This window comes from Xyrauchen texanus, chromosome 10 (assembly GCF_025860055.1).
Source record: "Xyrauchen texanus isolate HMW12.3.18 chromosome 10, RBS_HiC_50CHRs, whole genome shotgun sequence".
NCBI lineage: Eukaryota > Metazoa > Chordata > Actinopteri > Cypriniformes > Catostomidae > Xyrauchen > Xyrauchen texanus.
Window position 1 is genome coordinate 33,447,763 of NC_068285.1, and position 24,939 is coordinate 33,472,701.

A 24,939-nucleotide genomic window follows, 5' to 3' on the forward strand; every position below is an offset into this window, starting at 1 on the left:
CAAACACCAAGTAGTTAAACTTGTGTAAATTCACAGCAGAATCAGTAACAGATGGAGTCGCTCCTCTGCAGCAGTATGATGAGGCAGTGGGAGGCACACAGATGCCTGAAGCAGGTGAGGGTACATACGCAGTGGAGGTGGTGACTTCTTGCCAGCTCTTGCTCAGGTTCTGTTTGAGCTCGTTGAGTGGAGTGATGCCCAGCTTCCGCTTGATCTCCGCCATCTGCCTCTCCTTGGCCACCAGCACCTGAGAAAGTGTCTGGATCTCATCTTCAACCTGTAGGGAAACAGGAAACAAGAAGTTACCTGACATATACTGGATGTTAGATGGAAAATATGTTATATGTTGGAAATTAGACAAACTTTTACTGGTAGTTTATGTTATTATAATGGCATACAGATTTTCACATGGCAAAATAGAGCAGAAAGTAGGCATTGCGAAATTAGTTTTGCCTTTAGAAATAACCACACTTCCCCAAAAGAAACTTGAGCATTCAATAGCATTATGGTATGCCATAATTTCCTTTCAACTGGGGTCTTGTAGAGACAGTGGTTGAGTCACGCTGCCATTCTCACAATACTCTTCATGTTCAATAAGTTGACCAGATGCTTTTGTACATGGCTTTATCTGTGTGCACAATGAGCAGTGGAATCTCTGAAAATTCAGGACTGGAGGATGTTCACCTTTGCTAGTTCACTGTGGAGTTCTGCTTGCTCTTCCTCAGTAAGGGCCATGGTGGATGCAGAGGGTCCTACTGTATTCACTGCATCCTCACCCACCTCTGGGATGGAGTCTGGCCTCTGGGTGCCTACAGAGACAAACAAAACGCATATACTGTTATGAAACAAATGGAAGTGGTATAGCCTACTAGGCTGTTTAACAAACATTTGAACGTTCAAGCCTGTGAGGGGTGATCCTTAAGCTTTCACTATTCAGGCAGGATCCCCATAACTTATGTAAACAAAATTAGTGACATCAGGAGTTGTGCAAACTAATATTACAGTACAAAATAATGATTATGCTCAATCTGGAAGAGTACTAACTTTATTATTAAGACAACATGCTATGGTTTTCACATTTGCAAACCATTTTACTTCCATAAACTGACATATTTCCTAGTGAAATGGGATAAAATAAAAGGAGACGGGAATTTATTTTATCCATCGGGATCTGATTAAATCATGGAAAGTGGGTGTTCTGTTCTAGAATTAAATTCATGACATAAGCTGAAAAGGAAAGTTTAGAAGAGGGTCAAATTATTACACTCTAATAAAAGGTTAAGAAGAATAAAATATTGCCAATATACACTTATGAGCCAAAACAGTATGACCACCTGCCTAATATGCTGTTGGTCGGACTTGTTAGTCCAGCACATCCCACAGATGCTCAATCGAGATCTGAAGAGAAATTGAGATCTGGGGAATTTGGAGGCCAGGGCAACACCTTGAACTCTTCAGGCGACCATCTTCCACTGCCCCAAGGCCAAGTTCGTGCGCTCGCATACCCATTGTAGGCACTTTCGACGGTGGACAGGGGTCATCGTGGGCACTCTTGACCAGTCTGCGGCTACTCAGCCCCATACGCAGCAGGGTGCGATGCACTGTGTGTTCTAACACATTCCTCCCATAACCATCATTAATATATTCTGTGAATTGTGGTACAGTAGACCTTCTATTGATTCGGACCAGATGGGACAGCCTTCATTGCCCTCAAGAATCGATAAGCCTTGGGTGCCCAACACCCTGTCACCGGATTGTGGTTTGTCCCGCCTCGAACCACTGTTGGTAGGTACTCACCACTGCTGACCGGGAGCACCCCACGAGCCTTGTCGTTTCAGAGGTGCTCTGACCCAGTCATCTGGCCATTACAATTTGGCCCATGTCAAAGTCGCTCAGGTCTGTACTCCTGCCCATTTTCACCTTGACTACGAGAACTGATTGTTCGCTTACCATCTAATCTACCCACCAGGTGATCTCATCCAATAGATTTACATGCGTCAAGGTAAAAAAAATAATAAAAAAAAACACTTTAATCTGCTTATAATTTTAATTGCAGCATTACCTTTATTTCCCAGTGTCAAAAACAACTCGTTCAATGATCCGTTCTAAAGGATTCATTCTAAACTCCTTTCAGAGAGCATACTCTGCTCTGATTGGTCAGATGTCCCAGTCTGTAGTGATTGGACTACCGCTTAGTGTAGTGTTTGAGGGTGGGTCAAAGTTGTTCGCGAGCAGCCAATGAAGACCAGAGGCATATTTTTTGTTACCAAATTACATAGCAATTTTACAGATTTCCTGTAATAACCTAACGACTTGTTTCAGGTGTTCAGAATCGGTTCTTTCTTTTGGGAGTCATTAACTGCATTTGTCATACACTTTGATTTTTGAAACTTTGCAGAATTTTTTTTACATTCACAAAAAGCTATATAACACACTACATGAAAGGTAATATTTGAAAAACATAATAGGAGCTCTTTAAAATAAAATGTAATTTGAACCGACTAGTATATGCGCATCAGATCATAAAAAAAATTTCTCCCACCCCTATAGGTTACTTTTATTAAAAATGGATAGCTTTGAAGAATGTCTCTTAGAAATTTTGCAGAAGTATACTTTTTTATATATTAATCACTACACAACCGCCACAAAGACAGCATGGCTACAACAAATGCGTGAAGAGAGATTGCATTTATTATGGAGTCAAATCAGATAACTTGTCGGCAAAATTGGAAGGGGCTTCCTGACAAGTTTAAGCAGACAAAGAAGCAGATGGTTAAATGGTTAAAGTGGGTGATATGACCCTATACATTCCAATTTTAAATCGAAGTTGAATGTAGTATAATAAGTGCCGGCTTTGTTCAAATAGGATGCTTTAGTTCGTCAAGGAGAAAAAAAAAAATCAGCTTTTTACATCGTATAATTAGGCTTTACAGGATGTTAGGTCAGTTAATGCATAGCTTTCATAAATACAGATTTTAAAACTTATTGCGAGATCTATGAAGACATGGACATTTTCATGAAGTCCGAATCTCGCAATTACGGTAACTAATACATGACGTGAATGGACCATAAATTATTTCTGAGAATAAACCCTGTTAGCCCCAATGGTGTGTGGTAAGAAAGGAATTGAGAGATTGTGGAGTGTCAGATGTCAGTCCAGGAGGCAAAAGGGAAAGTCATGCTTCACAGATCTTCAAGAACTTTATAAGTTGGTTGACACCCACCCAAGGGTTCATACATGCTAGAAAATATATTTTGATGTGTCCACTGTCGTGTCACGCAATGGAAATACAATATAAATAATACAATTCCTGGATGGCATCACTTTGCAGGTTAGGAAGCCAGCAGCTAAATAGCCCTGCACTGTACTTCACATACCCCATGTTATCCCTATATCAGCTAAAGTCCATTTCCCAATAAGACAAGTCTGTGTTTTTGTGCATACAAAAAGCCTTACTGCCTTACTGGATTTACAGGAATAACCTGATAAGATCGTTGTCAGCTCTTAAATCTGTATTTCAGTAGCTCCAGCTTTTTCCATGTTTATTTGCAAAAATCTGAGGCTCATGTTCATTTGATGGATTTAATTATTCTACCTTAAGTAAACTTTAAGCTGAATTACCAATGATAAAATATCCATTGCAGCTATGACCCTTAGGATGAGGGAGGGTCGTGTTTTGATGAAGAAACATGTTGACTCTAATGTTGCATCACATGTTGAGGAGGGCGTGCATCTTATTTTTAAGCATCTTGTTTGGCATTTCTGGTAGAACTGGTAGTTCTGCCTCCCACTTCATCTTACCACAAAAGTAATTAGGAACAAAAGTGGATCTTTTGTAGCTAGCTGCAAGACAACTGAAATTTACAATGGAATAGTTTGTCTGTCTTTTCAAAAGATTTTAAATGACATTCATTTACATGTCCAAATACTTTGAAGGAAGAGGGAATGTGTTCTACTACGACCAGTCCCGTTTCATATACAATGATTTATTAGAGTCATAATTAAACTTATCTGAACATAAGAACTGGTTACATCATTATTTTTAATTCATGTTACCTTTCTAATATAAAACCAATGAGATACATACAGAATGTACTAGTATTGGCATAATAAGAGGGTGAACATTCAATTATGAATGCCTTTTCTGCTTTAGCTCTATGGTCACTTTTACACCCTTTTGTCCATGTTATTCCGTGCACACTGAAGTAAAACACTACACATTTTTTAGGAGTGGTTGTCATGCTCATTTATCAAGAAAAATCAATATTGACACTGTCATGCAAGTCCAACCGTCAAGTTGAATGGTTTACAATACTCACTCACATGACTCTGCTCACATGATAATTACACCTATAACCAATGCCTGAACTCTCTGAATGGAGAGGAGTTTAGTATTGAAAAGTAGCTAATGTCTTTTAAAAGGGAGCTTTCTAAACGTTTTACTTGGGGAAGCGCTCTCCAATGACACTCCCAATGACAGTATAAACAAACAGGTTTGATGCGAGTAACATTATTCTGCATTTGTAGGATAAAAAACAAATGGTGGCATATTCCTCCATCAGAAATCTTAAAAAAATAAGAAAAAAATAAAAAAAGCTGGTTTATTGCCATTGCATAGCAAGTTGTTTAAGATTGTATGCTACATTATGGCTCTGTTTGTTTCACATACTGAATATAAAGTGGAATCTAAAAAAATCTTTCAGAATTGTTCAGTCACGTGACCCATATATGCTTACAATAATTTTGAAACTAATACATTTGAGTGACACTAACAAAGAACAAGTCATAAATTACTTTTAAAAAACAAAAAAAACAAAAAAAAAAAAAAAAAAAAAATTATATATATATATATTTCATACAGAAAATGAAGCCTATTTTAATACTATTAAGATTATTATTATCATTATTCTTTTATTAATTTTTTTGCATTGTGACATTTCACACAATTAATTTTAATCAGTATATTTTTATTATCAGTTTAAAGTTAGTTCAACAGATACTGCGTATAATGTACTATATAATTGTACAAAATATAATGTACCATAATACATTTATTAATTCATTTTAAAATCAATAATAAAAGTCTTGCAATTTACTTTTAGTCATAATACAAAAGGCAAACAATTCCAATCTGTTACACAAAATCCTTACTACCTTAAAAAGGTTGGAAAAACTAGATCATGAAGCAATGTAAAAATCACTGGGGACGTTAAAAAGAAAGTAAAAAGGAAGGATTAATTTCCTTTCATTTTGGAAAACACCCAAAATGAGCTATGATGAAAACACTTGTAATTAGATCAGATGCCCTTAATCTGTAGCCCTGATTTCATCACTGACTTTATTGTCACAGTTTGTTTATAAGTTTGTGGTTCATTGTCCATATCTATCCTCTTTTTGGCACACAAGCTAAATCAATGACCTCTCCTCTGTCCGTATAATCAGACTGAAAGCACTGTGTAAACACTTGTAATTTGTTAACCGAGCTCGCTGCTCTTGCATTCAGTGATTTACATCTTAACAGTAATACTACTAATCGTCGTGGAATTTATTATAGATCCAGTTTTACTGTACAGTACTGTTAAGAATTTGTAATCTGGGTACATGCCAGTCCAGAGCAGTGTTAATTAAATCAATGTATGCTAAAGGATCTCCTGGGTCCTCCATTGTGGCTCTGGCTGTTTACTGGTTAAATGAATGCTTGTTTGAGGTGGTACTTTCTGTGAGGGTCTTGCAGAGTTTTCTGCACTCGTACATGTGGGTTACTGTGCAACCCTTAAAGACTCAGTAATGTCCCCTCCTGATGTTCACACTGACAGCAATTTTTTCAATGGAGGCTTCTGTACTGTTGGTCGCTAGAAGGCATTCCAGCTGGTTACTTTTTATTTATCGGCAACACAACTGGCCATTACTTTTAAAAATCAGACCACAAATGAGATGTATTGACGGTAAAATTAAGATGTCATTTTAATTAGTAGCTAGAGTGTTTTATAGCTACTAAAAACTAACATTCGGCAAGGGAAAGCAAAATTGAAGCAGAGCATAATTCATAATATTTAGGCTTGGGGACGTCTTGTTCAGAACCAGGCAGTTTTAAAAACAAATACCGGAACCATATGATTTGAATGACTTTCGGATTCTTTAATGGTCCCGAACACGCAATTTTCCGCCCCCTCACTTCTATATCAAGAGTTTACTGAAAATATATTACTGGTGCGCAAGTTATGACTTTAGTCATGTCCAACTCTAAATTAAATGACAACTGTTACAGTGTTATGTTGTACTTAATAATAATAATAATAATAATAATAATATTATTATTATTATTATTATTATTATTATTATTATTATAGGTATACCGGCAGAGAATCACTCATAAATAACTTCTTAAAAACTATCTTCTTTCTTGCCTGGACTTAACTATCGTACTCCAAGGAGACTGATCATGTGATCTCTAGTGTCTTTACTCCTACTGGTAGTCCCCTGCATTGAGTCACTGCTCATTTGCATAAAGTAAAGCTTTTCTCAACTTTGTCTGCATCGCTTGACACGCTCACATCGTATCACAAATAGTCACTCATGTCAGCAGAAATCACCCACTCTCTTAAAAAATGTATGCCTTTGCTTTGTTGCTGCAGATCGCTGTCAGTGTGAACACCCCTTGAAAAGCATCTGATCCTGACAGCTGCCCTTCTTCAAAGCATCAGCACCTGACAGGTAGAGGGCTCTCCGATGCACCCGCATTATTTTATCAACACTCTCTGTCTCCCTCATGGGTTAAACTGTGACAAACACCAGTCCACACACACACACACACACACACACACACACACACACACACACACACACACACACACACACACACACCTAGCAGCTGAGCAAACAATGTTACCTCTGAATGACAGTACTGGAGAGCCCGAAGGTGTGAAATTCTCATTGGGTGACAGGTAGAGGTAGCTGGTGTTCACTCCCTCATCAAAGTTGAATGGAGACTTGTACTCCTCTACAGGTTCCTCCATGCTGCCAATGACCAGGAATCTCCCTGCACACTAATTGATCGCATGTGACTGATCGTGAGGCTTTCACTGCGCCGTTTGTCCTATCTTCTAGCAACAGTTATGCAAAAGTGTGTATTGCGGATTTAACAGAGCTAGTAGGGCTACTGCCTGCTCACATGACGTCCAGCCCGTGGAAAAACGGCTGCGCATTAATGTGTTATTTCTCCGGAGCCTTCTCTTTCTGTCACGGGCCAACACTCCCAGCTGTAATCTGAACAATCCAGTGTCCTTAATGCTTGTAAAAAAGCATGTGTCATCTTCTTCAGCTATGGTGGGCTGTCTCATGCTCTGTCCCCTCTCTTCATCTTAACATCCATGGGAAATGAAGATCCATATGTGCCCTGGTCACATGACACATGGGCAAGCCCACGAAAGGAAGCTGTAATCTGCAATGGCCCAGATTACAGCGCTAATCCATTACAAAGGGCCTCTGCACAGCATCAGATGCACACCAGAAGCACAAACCATTATACGCAGACTAAAATGGACTCAGCCGAGCGCAAGACATTGAGAACTGCTGATACCTAAAGGCCAACACACACTAATGGGCCATCCCTGCCAAATTATATACTGGAATGTTTAGCTATCAGTGCTCAACAATAAATATGTTTTCTTCTAGTTTAGATATGTACTTGCCCTGTCAACATTTTCAATAATCTCCTGAAATGATACAACTATAATTTAACTCCAATAAATTCCAAGTACTATCAAGTCATACTCACAATGGCTATGTTTACATGCAACCAAATAGTCAGTTTAGAATACGACTGATAGCTCATGTGCAGAGATGTGGTGCGTATGTATGTTTATACATGATACTCTTAGCGTGAACCAACAAAGCAATGACAAAACGCATTTTATAGGTATGAGGGCTCGCGCTGCATATTCTGCAGGGCACATATTTTCTTTCATGACATCACAAATCAAAAAAGAATAAATAAAGTCCTTAATAGGGACTTTAAGCAGCAGGTTATGGCATTCTGTGTTCCATTACATGTACGCAATTTCAATCACTTTCTGACGTCAAAACCAAAATTTCTAAAGCGTTTCATCTTTGCCATAGTGATGGACAATCATATGTGACAATAAATGTTAGAATATGTTTTACAAGAGATGATGCAAAATGAACACCATAAATAGCCTAAACATAATCCTCAAAACGCATATTAAATTATTGGCTCAAAAATATCGGTAGACAATTAATAATAATATCTAGGTTTTAGACGTAGGCTATTTATACACTCACCTAAAGGATTATTAGGAACACCATACTAATACTGTGTTTGACCCCCTTTCGCCTTCAGAACTGCCTTAATTCTACGTGGCATTGATTCAACAAGGTGCTGAAAGCATTCTTTAGAAATGTTGGCCCATATTGATAGGATAGCATCTTGCAGTTGATGGAGATTTGTGGGATGCACATCCAGGGCACGAAGCTCCTGCTCCACCACATCCCAAAGATGCTCTATTGGGTTGAGATCTGGTGACTGTGGGGGCCATTTTAGTACAGTGAACTCATTGTCATGTTCAAGAAACCAATTTGAAATGATTCAAGCTTTGTGACATGGTGCATTATCCTGCTGGAAGTAGCCATCAGAGGATGGGTACATGGTGGCCATAAAGGGATGGACATGGTCAGAAACAATGCTCAGGTAGGCCGTGGCATTTAAACGATGCCTAATTGGCACTAAAGGGCCTAAAGTGTGCCAAGAAAACATCCCCCACACCATTACACCACCACCACCAGCCTGCACAGTGGTAACAAGGCATGATGGATCCATGTTCTCATTCTGTTTACGCCAAATTCTGACTCTACCATCTGAAATGTCTCAACAGAAATCGAGACTCATCAGACCAGGCAACATTTTTCCAGTCTTCAACTGTCCAATTTTGGTGAGCTCTTGCAAATTGTAGCCTCTTTTTCCTATTTGTAGTGGAGATGAGTGGTACCCGGTGGGATCTTCTGCTGTTGTAGCTCATCCGCCTCAAGGTTGTGCGTGTTGTGGCTTCACAAATGCTTTGCTGCATACCTCGGTTGTAACGAGTGGTTATTTCAGGCAAAGTTGCTCTTCTATCAGCTTGAATCAGTCGGCCCATTCTCCTCTGACCTCTAGCATCAACAAGGCATTTTCGCCCACAGGACTGCCGCATACTGGATGTTTTTCCCTTTTCACAACATTCTTTGTAAACCCTAGAAATGTTTGTGCATGAAAATCCCAGCAACTGAGCAGATTGTGAAATACTCAGACTGGCCCGTCTGGCACCAACAACCATGCCACGCTCAAAATTGCTTAAATCACCTTTCTTTCCCATTCTGACATTCAGTTTGGAGTTCAGGAGATTGTCTTGACCAGGACCACACCCCTAAATGCATTGAAGCAACTGCCATGTGATTGGTTGATTAGATAATTGCATTAATGAGAAATTGAACAGGTGTTCCTAATAATCCTTTAGGTGAGTGTATAGTACAACAGTAAAACTCTTTTAAAAGTAGATCAACACTGCAAGCAACACTTCTCTTGCAGTTTTAAATGGCCTCCCTTTTTTATTTAATAATTAAATGCTCTGTTCCGCCATCATTATTGCTTAGTGATTTTCACGTAGGGTGTCCGCAGCTGTTGCTTAAAGTCCCTATTATTTTGTTTCCATTCCACATCTGTAAACTCCTCTAAGCACAACTCTCACCCACATGTCTTTACTTCATACTCCCATCCAGAGATGTGGTTAGATTGGAGGAAGAATGGGCATGAGGCAAATACATGGTTAAGTCAGACAGTGTATTAGATGCTGCTTCTAATTCTTTGTTTGCCGAGTAACATAAGAAGAAATCTTTTCTAGTATATTTATTTTTAGATATCTCAATGAAGCAAAAACAATGACTTTGATGCCATTCTCACTTTCTCAGCCTTTCTCCGCTTCTTCAGAATGCAAAGACAGACGTTCATCGCATGCGCAGAAGTTTGGTTCAAAATACATGTCAATTAATATTTGTATCAGATTGCAAAGTTTAGGAGACATATAAACAGTAAATTCGAATTCTACAATTGGATTTAATTTATTTGGATTGATTAAAATTAGTGCATGTAAACATGCCAATATACTGTAGACTAAATCTATCCCTGCCAGCATGAAATCAAAACTGACACGATTTACTTTCATAATACATGCTCCTGGTCTTATTGTGTACTACTGACGTCAAAAGTACCGGTGTATCAGTACCAAGTCTATGCTAAAATAAAAAAAGATGCCACAATACCAATGTTTCTACAATGCTCACTAGAGCGAGTGTTCTAGGACTCCTTTTACAGTGAAATGGGCAATTTATCAAATTAAAATTGTGACATGTCGTAAACGGAAGCCATTAAATTCAATAAATAACCTGCGTGCTGCAAAGTGAATGTGTGAAGCCGATCAAATAGAAAAATAAACACCACATTTTTGGACCATTGAGCAGTGTGCTTATTGAAGTAGATGACAGACAGAGTGCTCAGTCACTGTAATGCTTGCAGCACCTGCAGACTATATAGCTTCAATGATCACACTGGGTCATACAACCAACGTCATATCCGGAGGTTTGAAACTACCATTAAAACACAGAATCATAAAAGCCTACACATCAAACATTTTGATTCAAAATTATAGCTTGACTCATGAAATTTAAGAAATTGCGACAAATTTATTAACAGCGTTTAGTAAAAAGAATAAATTATTTTGAACCTAATGAATATCTCACAAGCAAAAGTGCAGTTGTACTGAATAAATGTTTTCATCAATCGTTCATTTATAATGTGATGCTCTGTTGTGCAGCACTTTATTTAACAAAAATAAGACTGATGTTGTGAGGTTCTTTCCTAAAGCATTACTTTGATAAAAAAAAAAAAAAAGAGAAAGAATGCAATGGTATGTTAAAATAATTGTTCTATTTTCTTTTGATAAAGGTTTGTATTTATTTGAATAGACAATTTTGAAAATGAATTTGAATTGAACTTCAAAAAACATGAAAATCAGAAAAAAATGGAAATTGTGGAATTTAGGTGAAAAACTTAATTTAGAAAAAATAAAACTGATTTCATAGGGTCAAACTTAAAAATAAATGAAGCAATGTATACTTAATTGAGAAACACCATTTCATTTAACATTTAAATAGGCTAAAGGAGTGTGTTTAATAGAATATTACCCATTTTTCCACTGGTATTGAAATTGGCATAGAGAATTGGGAAATTTTGAAATTTAAACAAAATGTAACAATTTGCTCTGCCTCTGAAACAAATTTTATCTGTGGCTGACATCACCAATCCTTCTTAGCCCCCGTTTACACCTGGTATTAAGACGGGCGATCCCGCCCTATACATTTTTTAAATAACACCAAATGACAGAAGTAAAATGGGTTGTGAATGTTGTTTAATGTTAACTTTTAAATCAGCCATGGGCACCACACTGTTTATTCCCAATCCAGATGCAGTTGCAAGCCTCAAGGTTTTAAAACACACATGGCACAAGCCATTACACCCTCTATTCAGCTTTGCACCTCAAGACCTGAAATCACACATCTCTGCAGACTACAGTTGCTGTCTAACGTGGGATGGGTCTGGTCTTGCCAACAGATATCAGCGAGAGCTGTGAGAACAGTCAGGTTGTAATCAGAGTCACAGAAACTCTATTCAGATGTTTTCACATGGGCGTACAGGAGTCAAGCATGTAAAAGTGACAAACATGTTTGTGTATGTGTGTGTTTGTCAATTAACACTCTCCCTAACCAAATTAATTTTAGACACAAATCTAAGAGGGCAAAACCTACGCCTGATGTGATTATTAGCCAAAATAACCATCATCTGATTGCAATTATTTGATCTAACTGCGATGCTGCTCAGATCTCAGATCAATGAGACCCCCATAGGTGGCGCAAATTTGCTTTCCAGGGTAATCTGGATGGTATGGATGACGTTAATATTCACTGTCTGTGATTTTTGGAGCATCAAAAGGTCTGATCACCATTCACTTGCATTTTAAGGACCTACAGAGCTGAGATATTGCTCTTAAAATCTTTGTTTGTGTTCTGCTGAAGAAAAAAAGACAAACATCTGGGATGGCATGAGGGTGAGTAAATGATAAGAGAATTTACATTTTTGGGTCAACTACCCCTTTAAATGTCAGCCATGTGCAGGTTTGCCAGTAGCCGGATATTTGCTTTTCACAAAAGTCCTTGTTGGCCTTTAGCCAGATGATGCATCACTCAGTCTTTCAAATTGCACAACAAAAGCGCAGAAGCAGATGTTCAAATAGAGACTTATGCACAGCATCAGCTGAAGTCTAAATCGTGTTCCTTGATGGTCAAATTGGTTTTCACGTAGAACTCAACGAATTTTCATTAACACATCAGCACATTTTGGCAAGTCCAGACAATGTTTTTTTTAAAGCCCTTTACAAAGGCCTGGTGCATTGTGGGAGTGTTTCTTGTCCCAACAACACAAGCCCCCTTGAGATAAATTGTTCTTTTTTGAAGGTTTGTTTTAACATGTCAAAGAGAGGCCCTCAAAACCAAACATGAGTGTTAGGTTGTTGGGGCCTCTTTGTGACATTAAAACAAACCTTGAAAAAAGAACAATCCCGTGCACATAAGGAAGATGTGCAACTTCCCATTTTTAATGAAGTTCTGTACTACTAGAGAAGTATTTAAAAGAGGAAATAAGCAATAATCACACTTTTGTTTAGACTAGAGAGGTGTAAAACAACATATTTTCAAAATCAACTAGTCCAGCCTGATCTCATGAAAATGATGTGGCATGCAAACATTTTTGCAAAATGATATTGCGTGGTTCATTACACGTATCGTGGCAGTTTCATGGTGAAATGTTCAATGTGTGGCACAAAAAAGGAGTCCCAAACAGATGGTGTTTGAGATAAGGAATCAACAAAACCTGTATATCACTATCGGCTCACGTGTCGACTTGCATGCTCTTCAGCAGGGACGTGTAAACAGACATTTTGAGGGGCAGGGGCTCTAAACCTTTTTTAGGGGCGATCGCTTCAAAATTGTCCATTGGGGAGGGGTGGGAGTACAATCTCTGTCTAACAATTTATTTTTTGCTATAATTATTTATTTTAACCCTGTGTTACATTTTAATGCCAAAATAAACAAATTAATGACATGGATGGCAGTATATGCAGCTCGAAAATGTTTACATATCTGTCTGCATTAATGGTGCCCTCACTGATGTGCGAGTTACACATGCCATGGGCACTGACACACCCCTGGCCCATACAGACACTGGCTTTTGGACCTGACACTGATAACAGCTTGGATGTTTCTTTTCCTCTTTGGCCCGGAGAACACGGCGGCTGTGTTTTTCAAAAACTTTTTTGAAATGTGGACTCATCCATCTAAGATGAGACCGAGCCAAGAGAAGTCGGCAGCACTTCTGGACAGTGTTGATGCTGGGCTTCTGCTTTGCAGAGTAAAGTCTTAACTTTCATCTGTGGAAGCACCGGCAAATGGTGTTGACTAACAAAGGTTACTAAAGTAATCCCAAGACCATGTTCATGATACCCATTACAGATGAATTATGTTTTTTAAGACAGTGACGTCTGATGGATTAGAGATCACAAGCATTCAGAAGTGGTTTTCATCTTGCCCTTTACACACTGAGATTTTACCAGATTAGACGTAAACTTTAGAGCTCAAACAAGCTTGAGAATGTAGTTGGTTATGTTAAGCATATGTTAAAATGTATCAGCTTACAAGTCATGCACAATAGTTCAAGTGTTTTGATGTCATATAGTATTATGTGTGCAACAGGGTGAAAAGTTAGTTTATGAACAACTATGCATTGTTGTTTAAGCACCTCTAGTATTTATTTCACCAGGAAACTTCCACGATATGTACGAGCTACAAAAAACAAATTTTGCAGAAAATGTACCGTACAAATAACAACGCGATTCAATGAGACCAGGTTGAGTTGGTCGGCTGTTTAAGCAACTAATGCATTTACATAAGATGTGTTCTTGTGTTCAACAGCTATAGGGAGTAAAACAGAAAATAAAACAACGCAGATGCATTTGACATGTTTTTAAAAAGTGTCGAGACATGGTTTTTAAAAGTTGGACTATTCATTTTTTACTTGTCTAGGAGTCTTAAAAGCGGGATGCTCAAAAAACAGCACAAGACACTTTTCTGAAAGGGTTTTCTTGTGCAGACTGTCTGAAGGTTAAAGCACAGCAGACTGTCAGCATGATTATTAGAGAGTGGACGCTAAAAATATCAACCAAAATAAATCTAAGGAGGAAAAAAACGAATCTAAATAAACGAATTGATAGGTTATTGGACAACTATTCGACTGGTCGATCATCAGGAGGACCATTCCTAGTTTTGATAACTTGTTAATCATCACTGATTGTAATGTCTGCCTCTATCCCAGTAACATTACCCTGAACCCATACAAATTGGCTCGGACCATCACAATGCCAATAACAGGATAGACATGGAATCCCATTACCTCAAATAGAAATGTGTTGTGATTTCCATCAATGACCGACCAGCACAAAAACAGACAGGGACAAATATTTTAATGGCCGCTTCCCTCTTCAACATTAGTGACCATTTTCCCTTCAGAACTGGATCTAGTTTGACTTCCATTTAAACTCGGCGAGCACAAGGACATTAACAACCCAATAAAAGGAACAAAGAGTGCATTTGTAGCACCTAATAAACCACAGCATCTAATCAATTACTGGATTATTCCAAGCGCACTGCATCCCATGATTGGGTCAAAATGAGAATCATGAGACAGAGTGCAATTCTAGCAGTGTGACAGGATGGCAGGATGGAGAATTTCTTGCAGCAAACCAACACAGGGTGGTAGAAAAGAGCAACTTTATTTCTTCAGTGGGTGTAAAAATTGAGAAAAGAAGGTAATCTTAGAGAAAATTACTTGACGGTTTGAGAAGGGCATTGTCTTTTATCAGCACTACTGAAAATATACAATTTAGTGCTGCAACAACTAATAATCGATAATGAAAATCATTGACAACTAATTTCTTAATCAGTTGGATGTGTTCGCCATGCTTTGAGAACTTGAAAAATGCATTGCATGATTAAAGTTGTTTGAAAAATTAGACAAGTTAATGGTGGAGAAGTGGAAAAAACATGGTCAGTTGTCCAGCACATGGGAGCAATTTATGTTGTTTATGCTGTTTGATGCTTTTGAGAGTTGTTACTCTCCAGCGCATAACTTACATTTTACTGTAATTTTCTATATTTTATGAAGTATAAATGTTATAATAAAAAAAAAAAAGGTGTGTATTCCATCAGGCAAAACTGTTTGTCTTCAGCACAAGCAAGTTTCTGTTTAACTTTAACGGTCAAACCGATCCAACAGAAAGAAAGGGAGCACAATCATTTGTATTAATTTGTGCTGTTCAATAGCTATGTTTTTTATGTTCAATGACTGGCTGAGCCCAGTAGAACTGTAAGCCCTGGGGCTCCGGAAAACCTTAATGCAGCCCTGGCCCTACATTCATGAAATAGGCCTCAACTGTTAACACCTAAACCTCAATAACTGTGAAAATGCAAGGCAATAAATTTCATAAATTGAAAGGCTTTTAAAACACATTATCACAATGTTAAAAAACATTTACCAAAATGTTACATGATAAACTATTCTAGAAATGTTATTGAATAGTTACATACTAAATAATATCTCAACATTCTTTTTAGGATTACAACTGTGTTAAAGTTTTAAAATGTGTTTAGGCTTTTATTATTCATAACAAAAACAAATACAATCATCTGTTGTTTTTTTTGTTGTTGTTTTATTGAGAAAGACTAGCTATATTGCCCAAAACAAAGTAATGAGAAGCCATCCATGTTCTTATCTGTGGTTATTTATTATATTTTAATATATATTTATTATGGGGATATTTTGAGTCACAGACACTACGAAATAGGAATGACTTGGCATCTACATAAAACATTTTAGACCAACTATATTCCCACAAATATTCTCCCAATTTGATTAAAAGAGTTGTGTGAACAAAATGTAATATTGAACAATGTTGCTTATTCGTGAGATCCCGAACATGCATTGCATCATAGGGCTGGGCGATAAAACGATATCGATATTTATCACGATAAAGAAAATCCACGATAAGCTTTTGAGGAATTTTCGATATATACTGCATGTCGCTAAAACACAAGCAGTTCTGCTTTCTCAGGCTACATGCACTGGGGCTGACAAAATCCGCTCAAAGGCGCTCACGGCACTAAGAGAGAATTTGCTCCACACCGCTGCCAAGCCTACGATCCTACGAGCCACCTTGCGAGCATGACGCTCGGCTTTCATAGGAATGAAATGAAAACGCTCTCCGCCTCGCTCACAACGCGCCAGTGGTAACGTAGGGTCAGACTTGATGAACTTGCTAATGCTAGCTGCCTAAACGATTAGTTTACGTCGGACACCGGATTGATTCAATCTGCACCGCAAGACTTCATGACAACGATTGCTCTCATCGTCTCTAGTGAAGAGCGCGACAGAACAACAGTGATGTGGACAACAGCTCGGATCTTTCTCCGCTGTAATCTTGAATTAAGTAATCTTGGTGCTCTAGCACCAAACATGCATCATTTCTACACTGTCCCGCTCCGCACACATCGCCTCTTTTCCCTGCATGTGTGAATGACGCGCCGCACCTTTTAGACCATAACCTTCTTCCCTTCTAAATGTATCTTTATTAATCAGCATGTTACGAGCCTTTAATTATAAACGAATAGAATAAACAATTCGATTTCTGTTCTAATTTTGTGAAAATTTATTAGATGTCTGGAATGGATAAGGAAAGACTAAAATTACTAGTTATTAGACTAGTCTCTCACTTTAATGAAAATATAAAAATGTTTTCAAAATTCTCTCGGGACACCCCTGAACCCACATTCAGCATCATTCCACAGTCACAAGGGCTTCTATGCCCCATACTTTGGTATCTGAATCTAAAGAAATATAAAAAATATTTCATTTTAATGTAAAAATATTCCAACAAATACTGGTCTGCTGTCACTATGCTTCAGAACAAACAGATGATCTTTTAACATTAATTTTCAATTGATAAACTATAAAATATTTTAATATTTTGGTAAAAGATCCCACAGACCCCACTGCTCTGGCCGTCTCTGGACCCCCTGTGCAGTTTTGTAGAGACTATTTTGATCGTTTAGAATAAATTTTTTCTTCTTCCGTCAACTTTGAAATAAAAAAAAAGTGCAATGTGTAAATGTATATCGTGATAACTATCGAACAATATGAAAAAGATTATCGTGATACAAATTTTGGCCATATCGCCCAGCCCTATTGCATCATGAATAAATGATGTGGTTAGTTTTATAGGCATATTTTTGTTGTTGTTGTTGTTGTTCGGTGACATAATTTATGCTGATATTGTTGTTTCTTTTTTTTTATACTGTTAGTTAATTGTTGTGTATTAAGAGCTTATCTTGTAACTTAATGAGGTTTGTTGATTTTCACAGTAATTAAGGTTTGGGTGTTAACAGTTGAGGTCTATTGCGTGTATTCAGGGCCAGGGCCGCATTAAGGTACACCGGACTCCTGGGGCTTGCAGTTCTATGACTTCTTAAGCTGGTTAAACAAATTGTTAGACACAGTCTTAAGTTAATGTCTATGTTTACGCATATTATTTTAATATATTAATATATATTAATGCGGCCTGGTAGGGCTGTGCGATATGACGATATATATCGTGGCAACAGTCCAAGTGTCAATCGACAGAGATTTTGCAATATCATGTATATCATACTATGTAAATATACATGTGCAGCAGTCCACCGTGATCTGACACACTTGGCTGTACAGTCACTGTGAACCTAGATCATCTCTTTAACATGTCGAAGTGCGATTGACTACACTACACATCTGTACTTCAAGAAAATTAAATGGAGCTTGTTATTAAAACTGGTGCGGTATCTGTGGTGTGGATTCACAAATGCTGACACGGAACAAAACAAATTGAACTGTAGTCGTGCGATGATAATCACTCACTCGTGGTAATACAAAAAATATTATTGTGTTTCTAAATATATTTGACATTTATTTTCTGCAAGAAGTGTTATTGTCGTTGGGTCTTTTTTTCTAAAATGATGTAATATTTACTTTGTTGCATTGGTTTAAAAAGATATTGAGTTTCTTGTGGAAGGTTTAGAATAATATTGGTCAACAACATGACTGAAATGTGAGATAATGTGTAATTGAGTATTATGGTAAGCATAATTCAAAGTCGAGTGTTTATTTATTTTTTTATTTTGACTGTTTTTCAAGTTCCAAATAAAATGAAAATTACATAAGAGGAAGTAGTTTTCATTTAAAATAAGTATTTAATTTAAAATAAGTATTTAATTCACTGACTAGATTTTCAAAAAATAGGCATATTAACACATTTTATTGATTTTCAAGTGGGAAAAAAGATATACTATATTATGATATATACCGTTATCGTGATACAAAATTTCTCATATCATGATAGAAGATTTTGGTCATGTTTCATTTATGCCAGATGTGATGGGACCCCAGTCTTCCAAAAAGTTACACCTTTTTGACTCATCAGTCCACAGAACATTCACCCAAAAGGTTTAAGGATCATCAAGATGTGTTTTGGCAAAATTCAGAAGAGCATTAATGTTCTTCTGGATTAGCAGTGGATTTCACCATGTCACTCTTCCATGGATGGCATTTTTGGCCAGCATCTTTGATAGTGGAGTCATGAACAGTGATGCGAGAGGGGCCTGTAGTTCCTTGGATGTTGTCCTTTGCTTTTTTATTACTTTCTGGATGAGTCGTCGCTGTGCTCTTGGAGGAATTTTGAAGGTCAACCACTTCTTAGAAGGTTCACTACTGTGCCAAGTTTTCTCCATTTGGAGATAATGGTTCTCACAGTGTTTTTTTGGAGTCCCAGAGCCATTGAAATTGCTTTGTAACCCTTCCCACACTGATGTATTTTAAATCACCTTTTTCCTCATCAAAAGGTTCTATTGAGGTTTTGTATCTAGTCCAGCTGAACCACATTATGAATGCAGTTTCATAGATTTGGGGATTTAGTAACTAAGGGGGCAAATACTTTTTCACACAGGCCCGGTTGGTATTGGATAAATGTTTTGCTTCTATAAATAAAATTATCATTTAAAAACTGTATTATGCGTTTACTCAGATTGTCTTTGTAATAAAAATATTTACATACCCATGACTTGTTCCTGACAGAGGAGCATGTGCTGCTATCTGTGTTTTTATTCTTGGCTACAACTTAAACAGTTGTACTGAAAATTTTTGTTGTAGTTTACGGTGATAAATGTTAGTAAAGTGTTGATTTTTAGATGTGAAATGTCTATTAATTGATGTTGGTGCAAGGCAGGTGTTTTCTCTTACCCTCGTAAGTGCTTTTCAAAATGTCGAGGCTCTCTTGACGTTTGACATGGTTGAATCCCTCCCACAGCACTTTAAAATAGGAAATTCTTACGTAGATTTCAAATCAGAAATGGGCCTACCATCTGTGTACCTCAGCAGAAATGGAGATTCATCAGACCAGGCTATGTTTTTCCAGTCTTTAACTGTTATGGTGAGCCTGTGCCCCCCTGCAGCCTCAGCTTTCTATTGGCTGACAGAAGTGAAACCCGACATGGTCTTCTACTGTTGTAGACCATCTGCCAACGTGTTGTGCATTGTGAGATGCTATTCTGCTCACAACAATTGTATTGAGGGGTCATCTGAGTTACTGTAGCCTTTCTGCCAGCTCGAACTAGTCTGGCCATTCTTCGTTGACCTCTGTCATCAACAAGTTATTTCTGTCTGCAGAACTGCCCCACACTGGATGTTTTTTGGTACTATTCTACTAAACTCTAGGGACTGTTGTGCAGGAAAAATCCCAGGAGATCAGCAGTTACAGAAATACTCAGACCAGCCCAACTGGCACCAACAATCATCCGTGCGATTGTCTAATCAGCCAATCATGTGTCAGCAGTGAAGTGCATAAAATCAAGCAGATACAGGTCAGGAGTTTCAGTTAATGTCAACCATCAGAATAGGGAAAAATGCGATATCAGTGATTTGGACCGTGGCATGATTGTTGGTGACAGACAGGCTGGTTTGAGTATTTCTGTAACTGTTGATCTCCTGGGATTTTCACGCACAACAGACTCTAGAATTTACTCAGAATGGTGCCAAAAACAAAAAACATCCAGTGAGGGGCAGTTCTGTGGATGGAAATGCCTTGTTGATGAGATAAGCCAACAGGGAATTGGTCTACCGTAACCACTCTGTAAAAGTTTGTTGAGAAGAATAGCATCTCAGAATTTTATTCTTAAATGCGGGTTGGCGCCGTTTTGGCAGCATGAGGGGGACCTACACAATATTAGGCAGGTTGTTTTAATGTTGCGGCTGATCAGTTTACACACACACACACACACACACACACACACACACACACACACACACACACACACACACACACACACACACACACACACACACACACACACACACACACTCTATATAAATGTTTAAAAATATTATTAGTCTTTCTTTACTGACCACATACAGAGACTAAATGAGTGCAAATTGAATGTAATCCCAGATGCAGTTTATTGTGCTGCTCCAATCCCAATAAATAATAAACAGAAGGGGGAAAAAACAAGATTTGGTACAAAATGCGGGATTTTAAATACAAAGAAGCCCAAAATACACCTGCCACTCTTATTTTGAAATGTCTGCGCTCCCAGTTGTGAACTCACTGACAACTGATCCACTGATTCAAACTGCTAACCTGAAATCCTGAATACAAACCCATAGATCTCTTAGGGTAATTAATAAAAAAATAAAAAAAATGATGCATTTAATGAACAAACAAATTCATGTTGACTAAAAGCAATGTTACCAAAGACAATTATTAAGACAGTTACTGAGAGAACTCAAATCTTACAGCATCATTTTGCCTTATTTAAGTTTGCTCAACCATTCTTTTTTTACATTGAAGAATACTGATCAAATTATGTACATTTCAGACACATCATGTCTGATATGTTCTAATTTAATGATATTTGATATAAGGAAACTGATTTGACATCAGATATTCTAAAAGATTACCCAAATCAGAGCCTTCAATTAATCAAAAGAAAATTGTGATATGTCCTAGTATGATTTTTAAACCGCTAATTGATACAATTGAATGAAATAAACAAACAGTATACAAGTACTGCGCATTGCAAAGTGAAAGTGTGAAGCTGCCTGCAGACAATATATTTATATATTTAAATTGCATTTTAAAAACGCATTTTTCGCCATCCGTTGCGGAGCTATTCGATTTTGCATAGGCCTATTATTTTTTAAACATTCATTTGTGTAGTTCATATGACCACTTTACAATATTTCCATAACATAATTTATTTTGTAGCCTGTGCTTAAGTTAATTGTGCTGCTAATTATAAGTGAAATGTTAATGCCGAGTTTCGGTCTGAGTGTTGTTCCGTTTTCTTGTTCTTTATTTGTTGTTCTTCTATGTTTTAATAAATGTGTGTTATTCATATTCACCTTGTTTCTTTCATTTGATTTGACATTATGGATTTATGGCCAAGGAAATTTTTCAGTTAAAAGTATTAACCAGACAAAAGTTATTTGACGTTCACTGGTCTGGGTTTATCTTAAACTGCCGCTTCAGTGTATACAAGAGCTATGTGACAATGAGCAAGATTTTCTGAGACACTACAACTACTAATAATTAATTAATAAAGGCTATTTTCTTGTAGCCTACAACATAAAATATTTTAATCTAAATGTACAGTTTAAGACATGTAAAAAAAAGACAAGAAGCTAACAATGTCCAGATCAATATTTGTGTAGCCTGCCTGACACGGTATTTTCACAGACTAACACGTCACGTCTCTGGCATATACTACAGTATTTAAAATAGCATATATGCATTAGTTATAGTCTCAATTTAATTTACAGAGCAATCCCTGCAAAGTTTTTAGGTTAACTATAGAAGAGACTAGGATTAGTGAGTCACACTAGCAAGACTCGCAAAAGGGGGCGTGGCATCACGATGGTGGCTCGACATCGTACATGATATCGTCCATCGGCACAACCCTACTCCAGACTGTGTCTAAATGCACAAACCTGACCTTTTGTAGATTCTGAAGAGCAGTTCTAAATAAAAAAAATCTTTCATCACTTATATTTGTACAAATTGTGAAAGTGGTGTGAGACAAAAGGGAATGCAAACTTATCTTCTCAACTATATATACTCTTTATTAAACCTTCGATGAATGGGTTATCAGCTGACTTCCTTTTCTTTCTATCTAAATCTAGAAATTGTGATTTGGCGACTAAAAACCGCCATTTGGCCCTTTAATGTTACAGTTTAGGAGAAATGTCATTTTTTTAGTCTGGAGCTCTGAGAGGTAAAGGTATGATGGTCATAAATTGCATAACACTGAGCCGAACCAACAAACTTCAGGAGTGGAAATTTCCACCACTGAGATCAATAGACTTCTCTACAAGCTTTTGGCAATAGTAAAAAGATGCAACAGTTGTGCAAACTTTCAACCTTGAGATGTTGAAAAGCCCATTTCAGTGATACAGGCAAAATGTGCAATGACAACATTCATAACAGAACAAATTCAGCAATACTGGCTAAAAGAATTTGATTACAGCTTCCTCATTCCTCTCTGTAGTTTCAAGGTTTTTTTTTTTTTCAAGACAGCAAGAGAACAATGCGCAAAACTACCGGAGCACAACAGAAGCAATTGGGGACAAATCAAGCCTATTTATTAAAGTAAATTCACTTTCATTAGAGCAGGTTTCCTAGAAACAAGAACATAAGGCTACACCCTCTCTGCTTTAGGTGAAAGGTCTCCCATATATGACTCACTCTAAACCTCAATACAAAATCACCAACTGAGGATTCTTCAAATGATTCCAACAAATGTGTACAAACACAGTCAATGTGGGGCCCAGAAACAATGCCACTGCAAGGAGAGTCTACCACCATACCATCTCAGAAAAAACAAACAAAAGGTGTCTCAGGCTTTGTCCTGCAATCTACTTGTCATATCGCAAAATGGCCTGTGGGCACAAGCTGCAGAGAGACATGTGCATGCAGAAAAGAGGAATGAGCAGATGGTAGCCCTGCGTGAGAGAGTTGAGGGGAGGGGAAAAGAAGAATCAGGCAGGAAGGCTCTGGCTCCAGGGGAGGCTACTGCTAGACTCACTGCGGCCCAGGAGGTATGAGACAAAACAGGCTGCTCAGATTCAGGGAGCAGGGCGGAGATGTGGTGAAGTCAATGGTATTTCTCCAAGAGGACTGTAAATGTGTGCCAAGAGAAAGACTGAATTTGTAGGGACTTTATTATTTAATGGCACCGCAAGACATAAACTTCAACAAATTGATTTATGCCCAAATAGGGACTTGGCATATATTCAAAAGAATAACATTTGTTTTACTAAACAAGGTACTATTCCACAGTAAGATAGTGCCACATTATGATTGATCTAAACAAATAAATGCCAATGCTGATCAAAGAACAGAATCATAAAAAAAAAACTGTTTCCTACGTATATAACACAACTACAGAGCACAAGCTGTATTTAAACCATTGCAGGAGAAGGCTATGCTCCTAAATCAGTAGAATGTAGGCCAATGTAGAATGTAGCCCCCCCACCAAAAGGGTTAGCTTTTATTTAAGCATAATACAGTGTCCAAACAGCAACCCAGACTGAACAAATCACATCAGAAGGACAGACCAAACAGCAAGAGTGACAACTCTGACCTTTATAAAGAAAAAATACGATGCATGAGCTCCTGTTAATAATCTGACCATCATCAAAACAATAGTTATCATATATGTTGTCCAAACTCTACATATGGATGATGTACTGTGTATAAACAGTGTAGATCACCTTCCTATTCATCCTCTTATTTATAGAAACATGGTTTATCATTACCATATTAAAATAAAGTCCAAAAAGTAACAAACATTTATTTATGTAATTACCCTTAGGCGTCAATTTAAAAATGAAATTACTTAGAGGACAAACATGTCTGTGCTAAAAAACTGCCATAAAATTTTTTATAGATTAATATTATTTTCCACTGTCAATTAATTAATTATTTTAGCAAACATCAGTCCTCATAACTACCAGGAGTTTAACCCTTTAAATTCCAGTTTATTTACATAATGCCAATGTTGTTTTTCTCACACACACTTCTCAATGGACACATACATTGAACAGACTCTGACATCCATACTAACACACCCACACAATTTAGCTGCATCATTTATTCAGTTGGCCTGCAGTGCTAATACAGCAAACAGAAAATAGGAAAAAAGCACATATTTGCTCCATAGGCTAAACATGAGAAAAATGGCACCACCTGGTGGAAAATATATATATATATATATATATATATATATATATATAAAAAACATTTGAAGCCAGGGCTCTGGAGTTGAAAGCATTATATCATAGAATTCACAATGTTATGCTTTAATGGCACTGGGATCACATATTGCAGTTCTAATTGGTTTCAATGGGGACATTTTTGTCCTGAAGGTCCTGAATGTAACTATTGTGTACACAGTGTATTATAGATGTATTTTAGGAACTGAAGTTGAAATATCAAAATTCCCCCAAAAATACACACCTTTGTTAAAATGTATGCCGTTGGCATTAACACAGACAAAATTATCGAAAAAAGAAAAAAAGACAAAAATGTTGCGAAGGTCACACAAGGGTTAACACAAGAACACAAAAAATGGTAATCAATACATGTAGCCTACAGTATGTTTTAAAAAAAGTGATACAGTGTCATTTAATTAGTGACACGTTCACAACA

General features: G+C 37.4%; 1 protein-coding gene across 4 annotated transcripts in view; it reads right to left on the reverse strand.

Annotated features, from left to right (window-relative positions):
• tpd52 (tumor protein D52) overlaps nucleotides 1-24,939 on the reverse strand; it is a 34,712-nt gene that overhangs the window by 9,184 nt on the left and 589 nt on the right. For all 4 annotated transcript variants that reach the window (XM_052135159.1, XM_052135157.1, XM_052135156.1 and 1 more), the window contains exons 2-3: nucleotides 685-809; nucleotides 129-277 (exon numbers count right to left, since the gene is read on the reverse strand). In XM_052135159.1, the coding sequence (XP_051991119.1) occupies nucleotides 129-277; nucleotides 685-809 (274 nt within the window). The remainder of the gene's footprint in view (nucleotides 1-128; nucleotides 278-684; nucleotides 810-24,939) is intronic.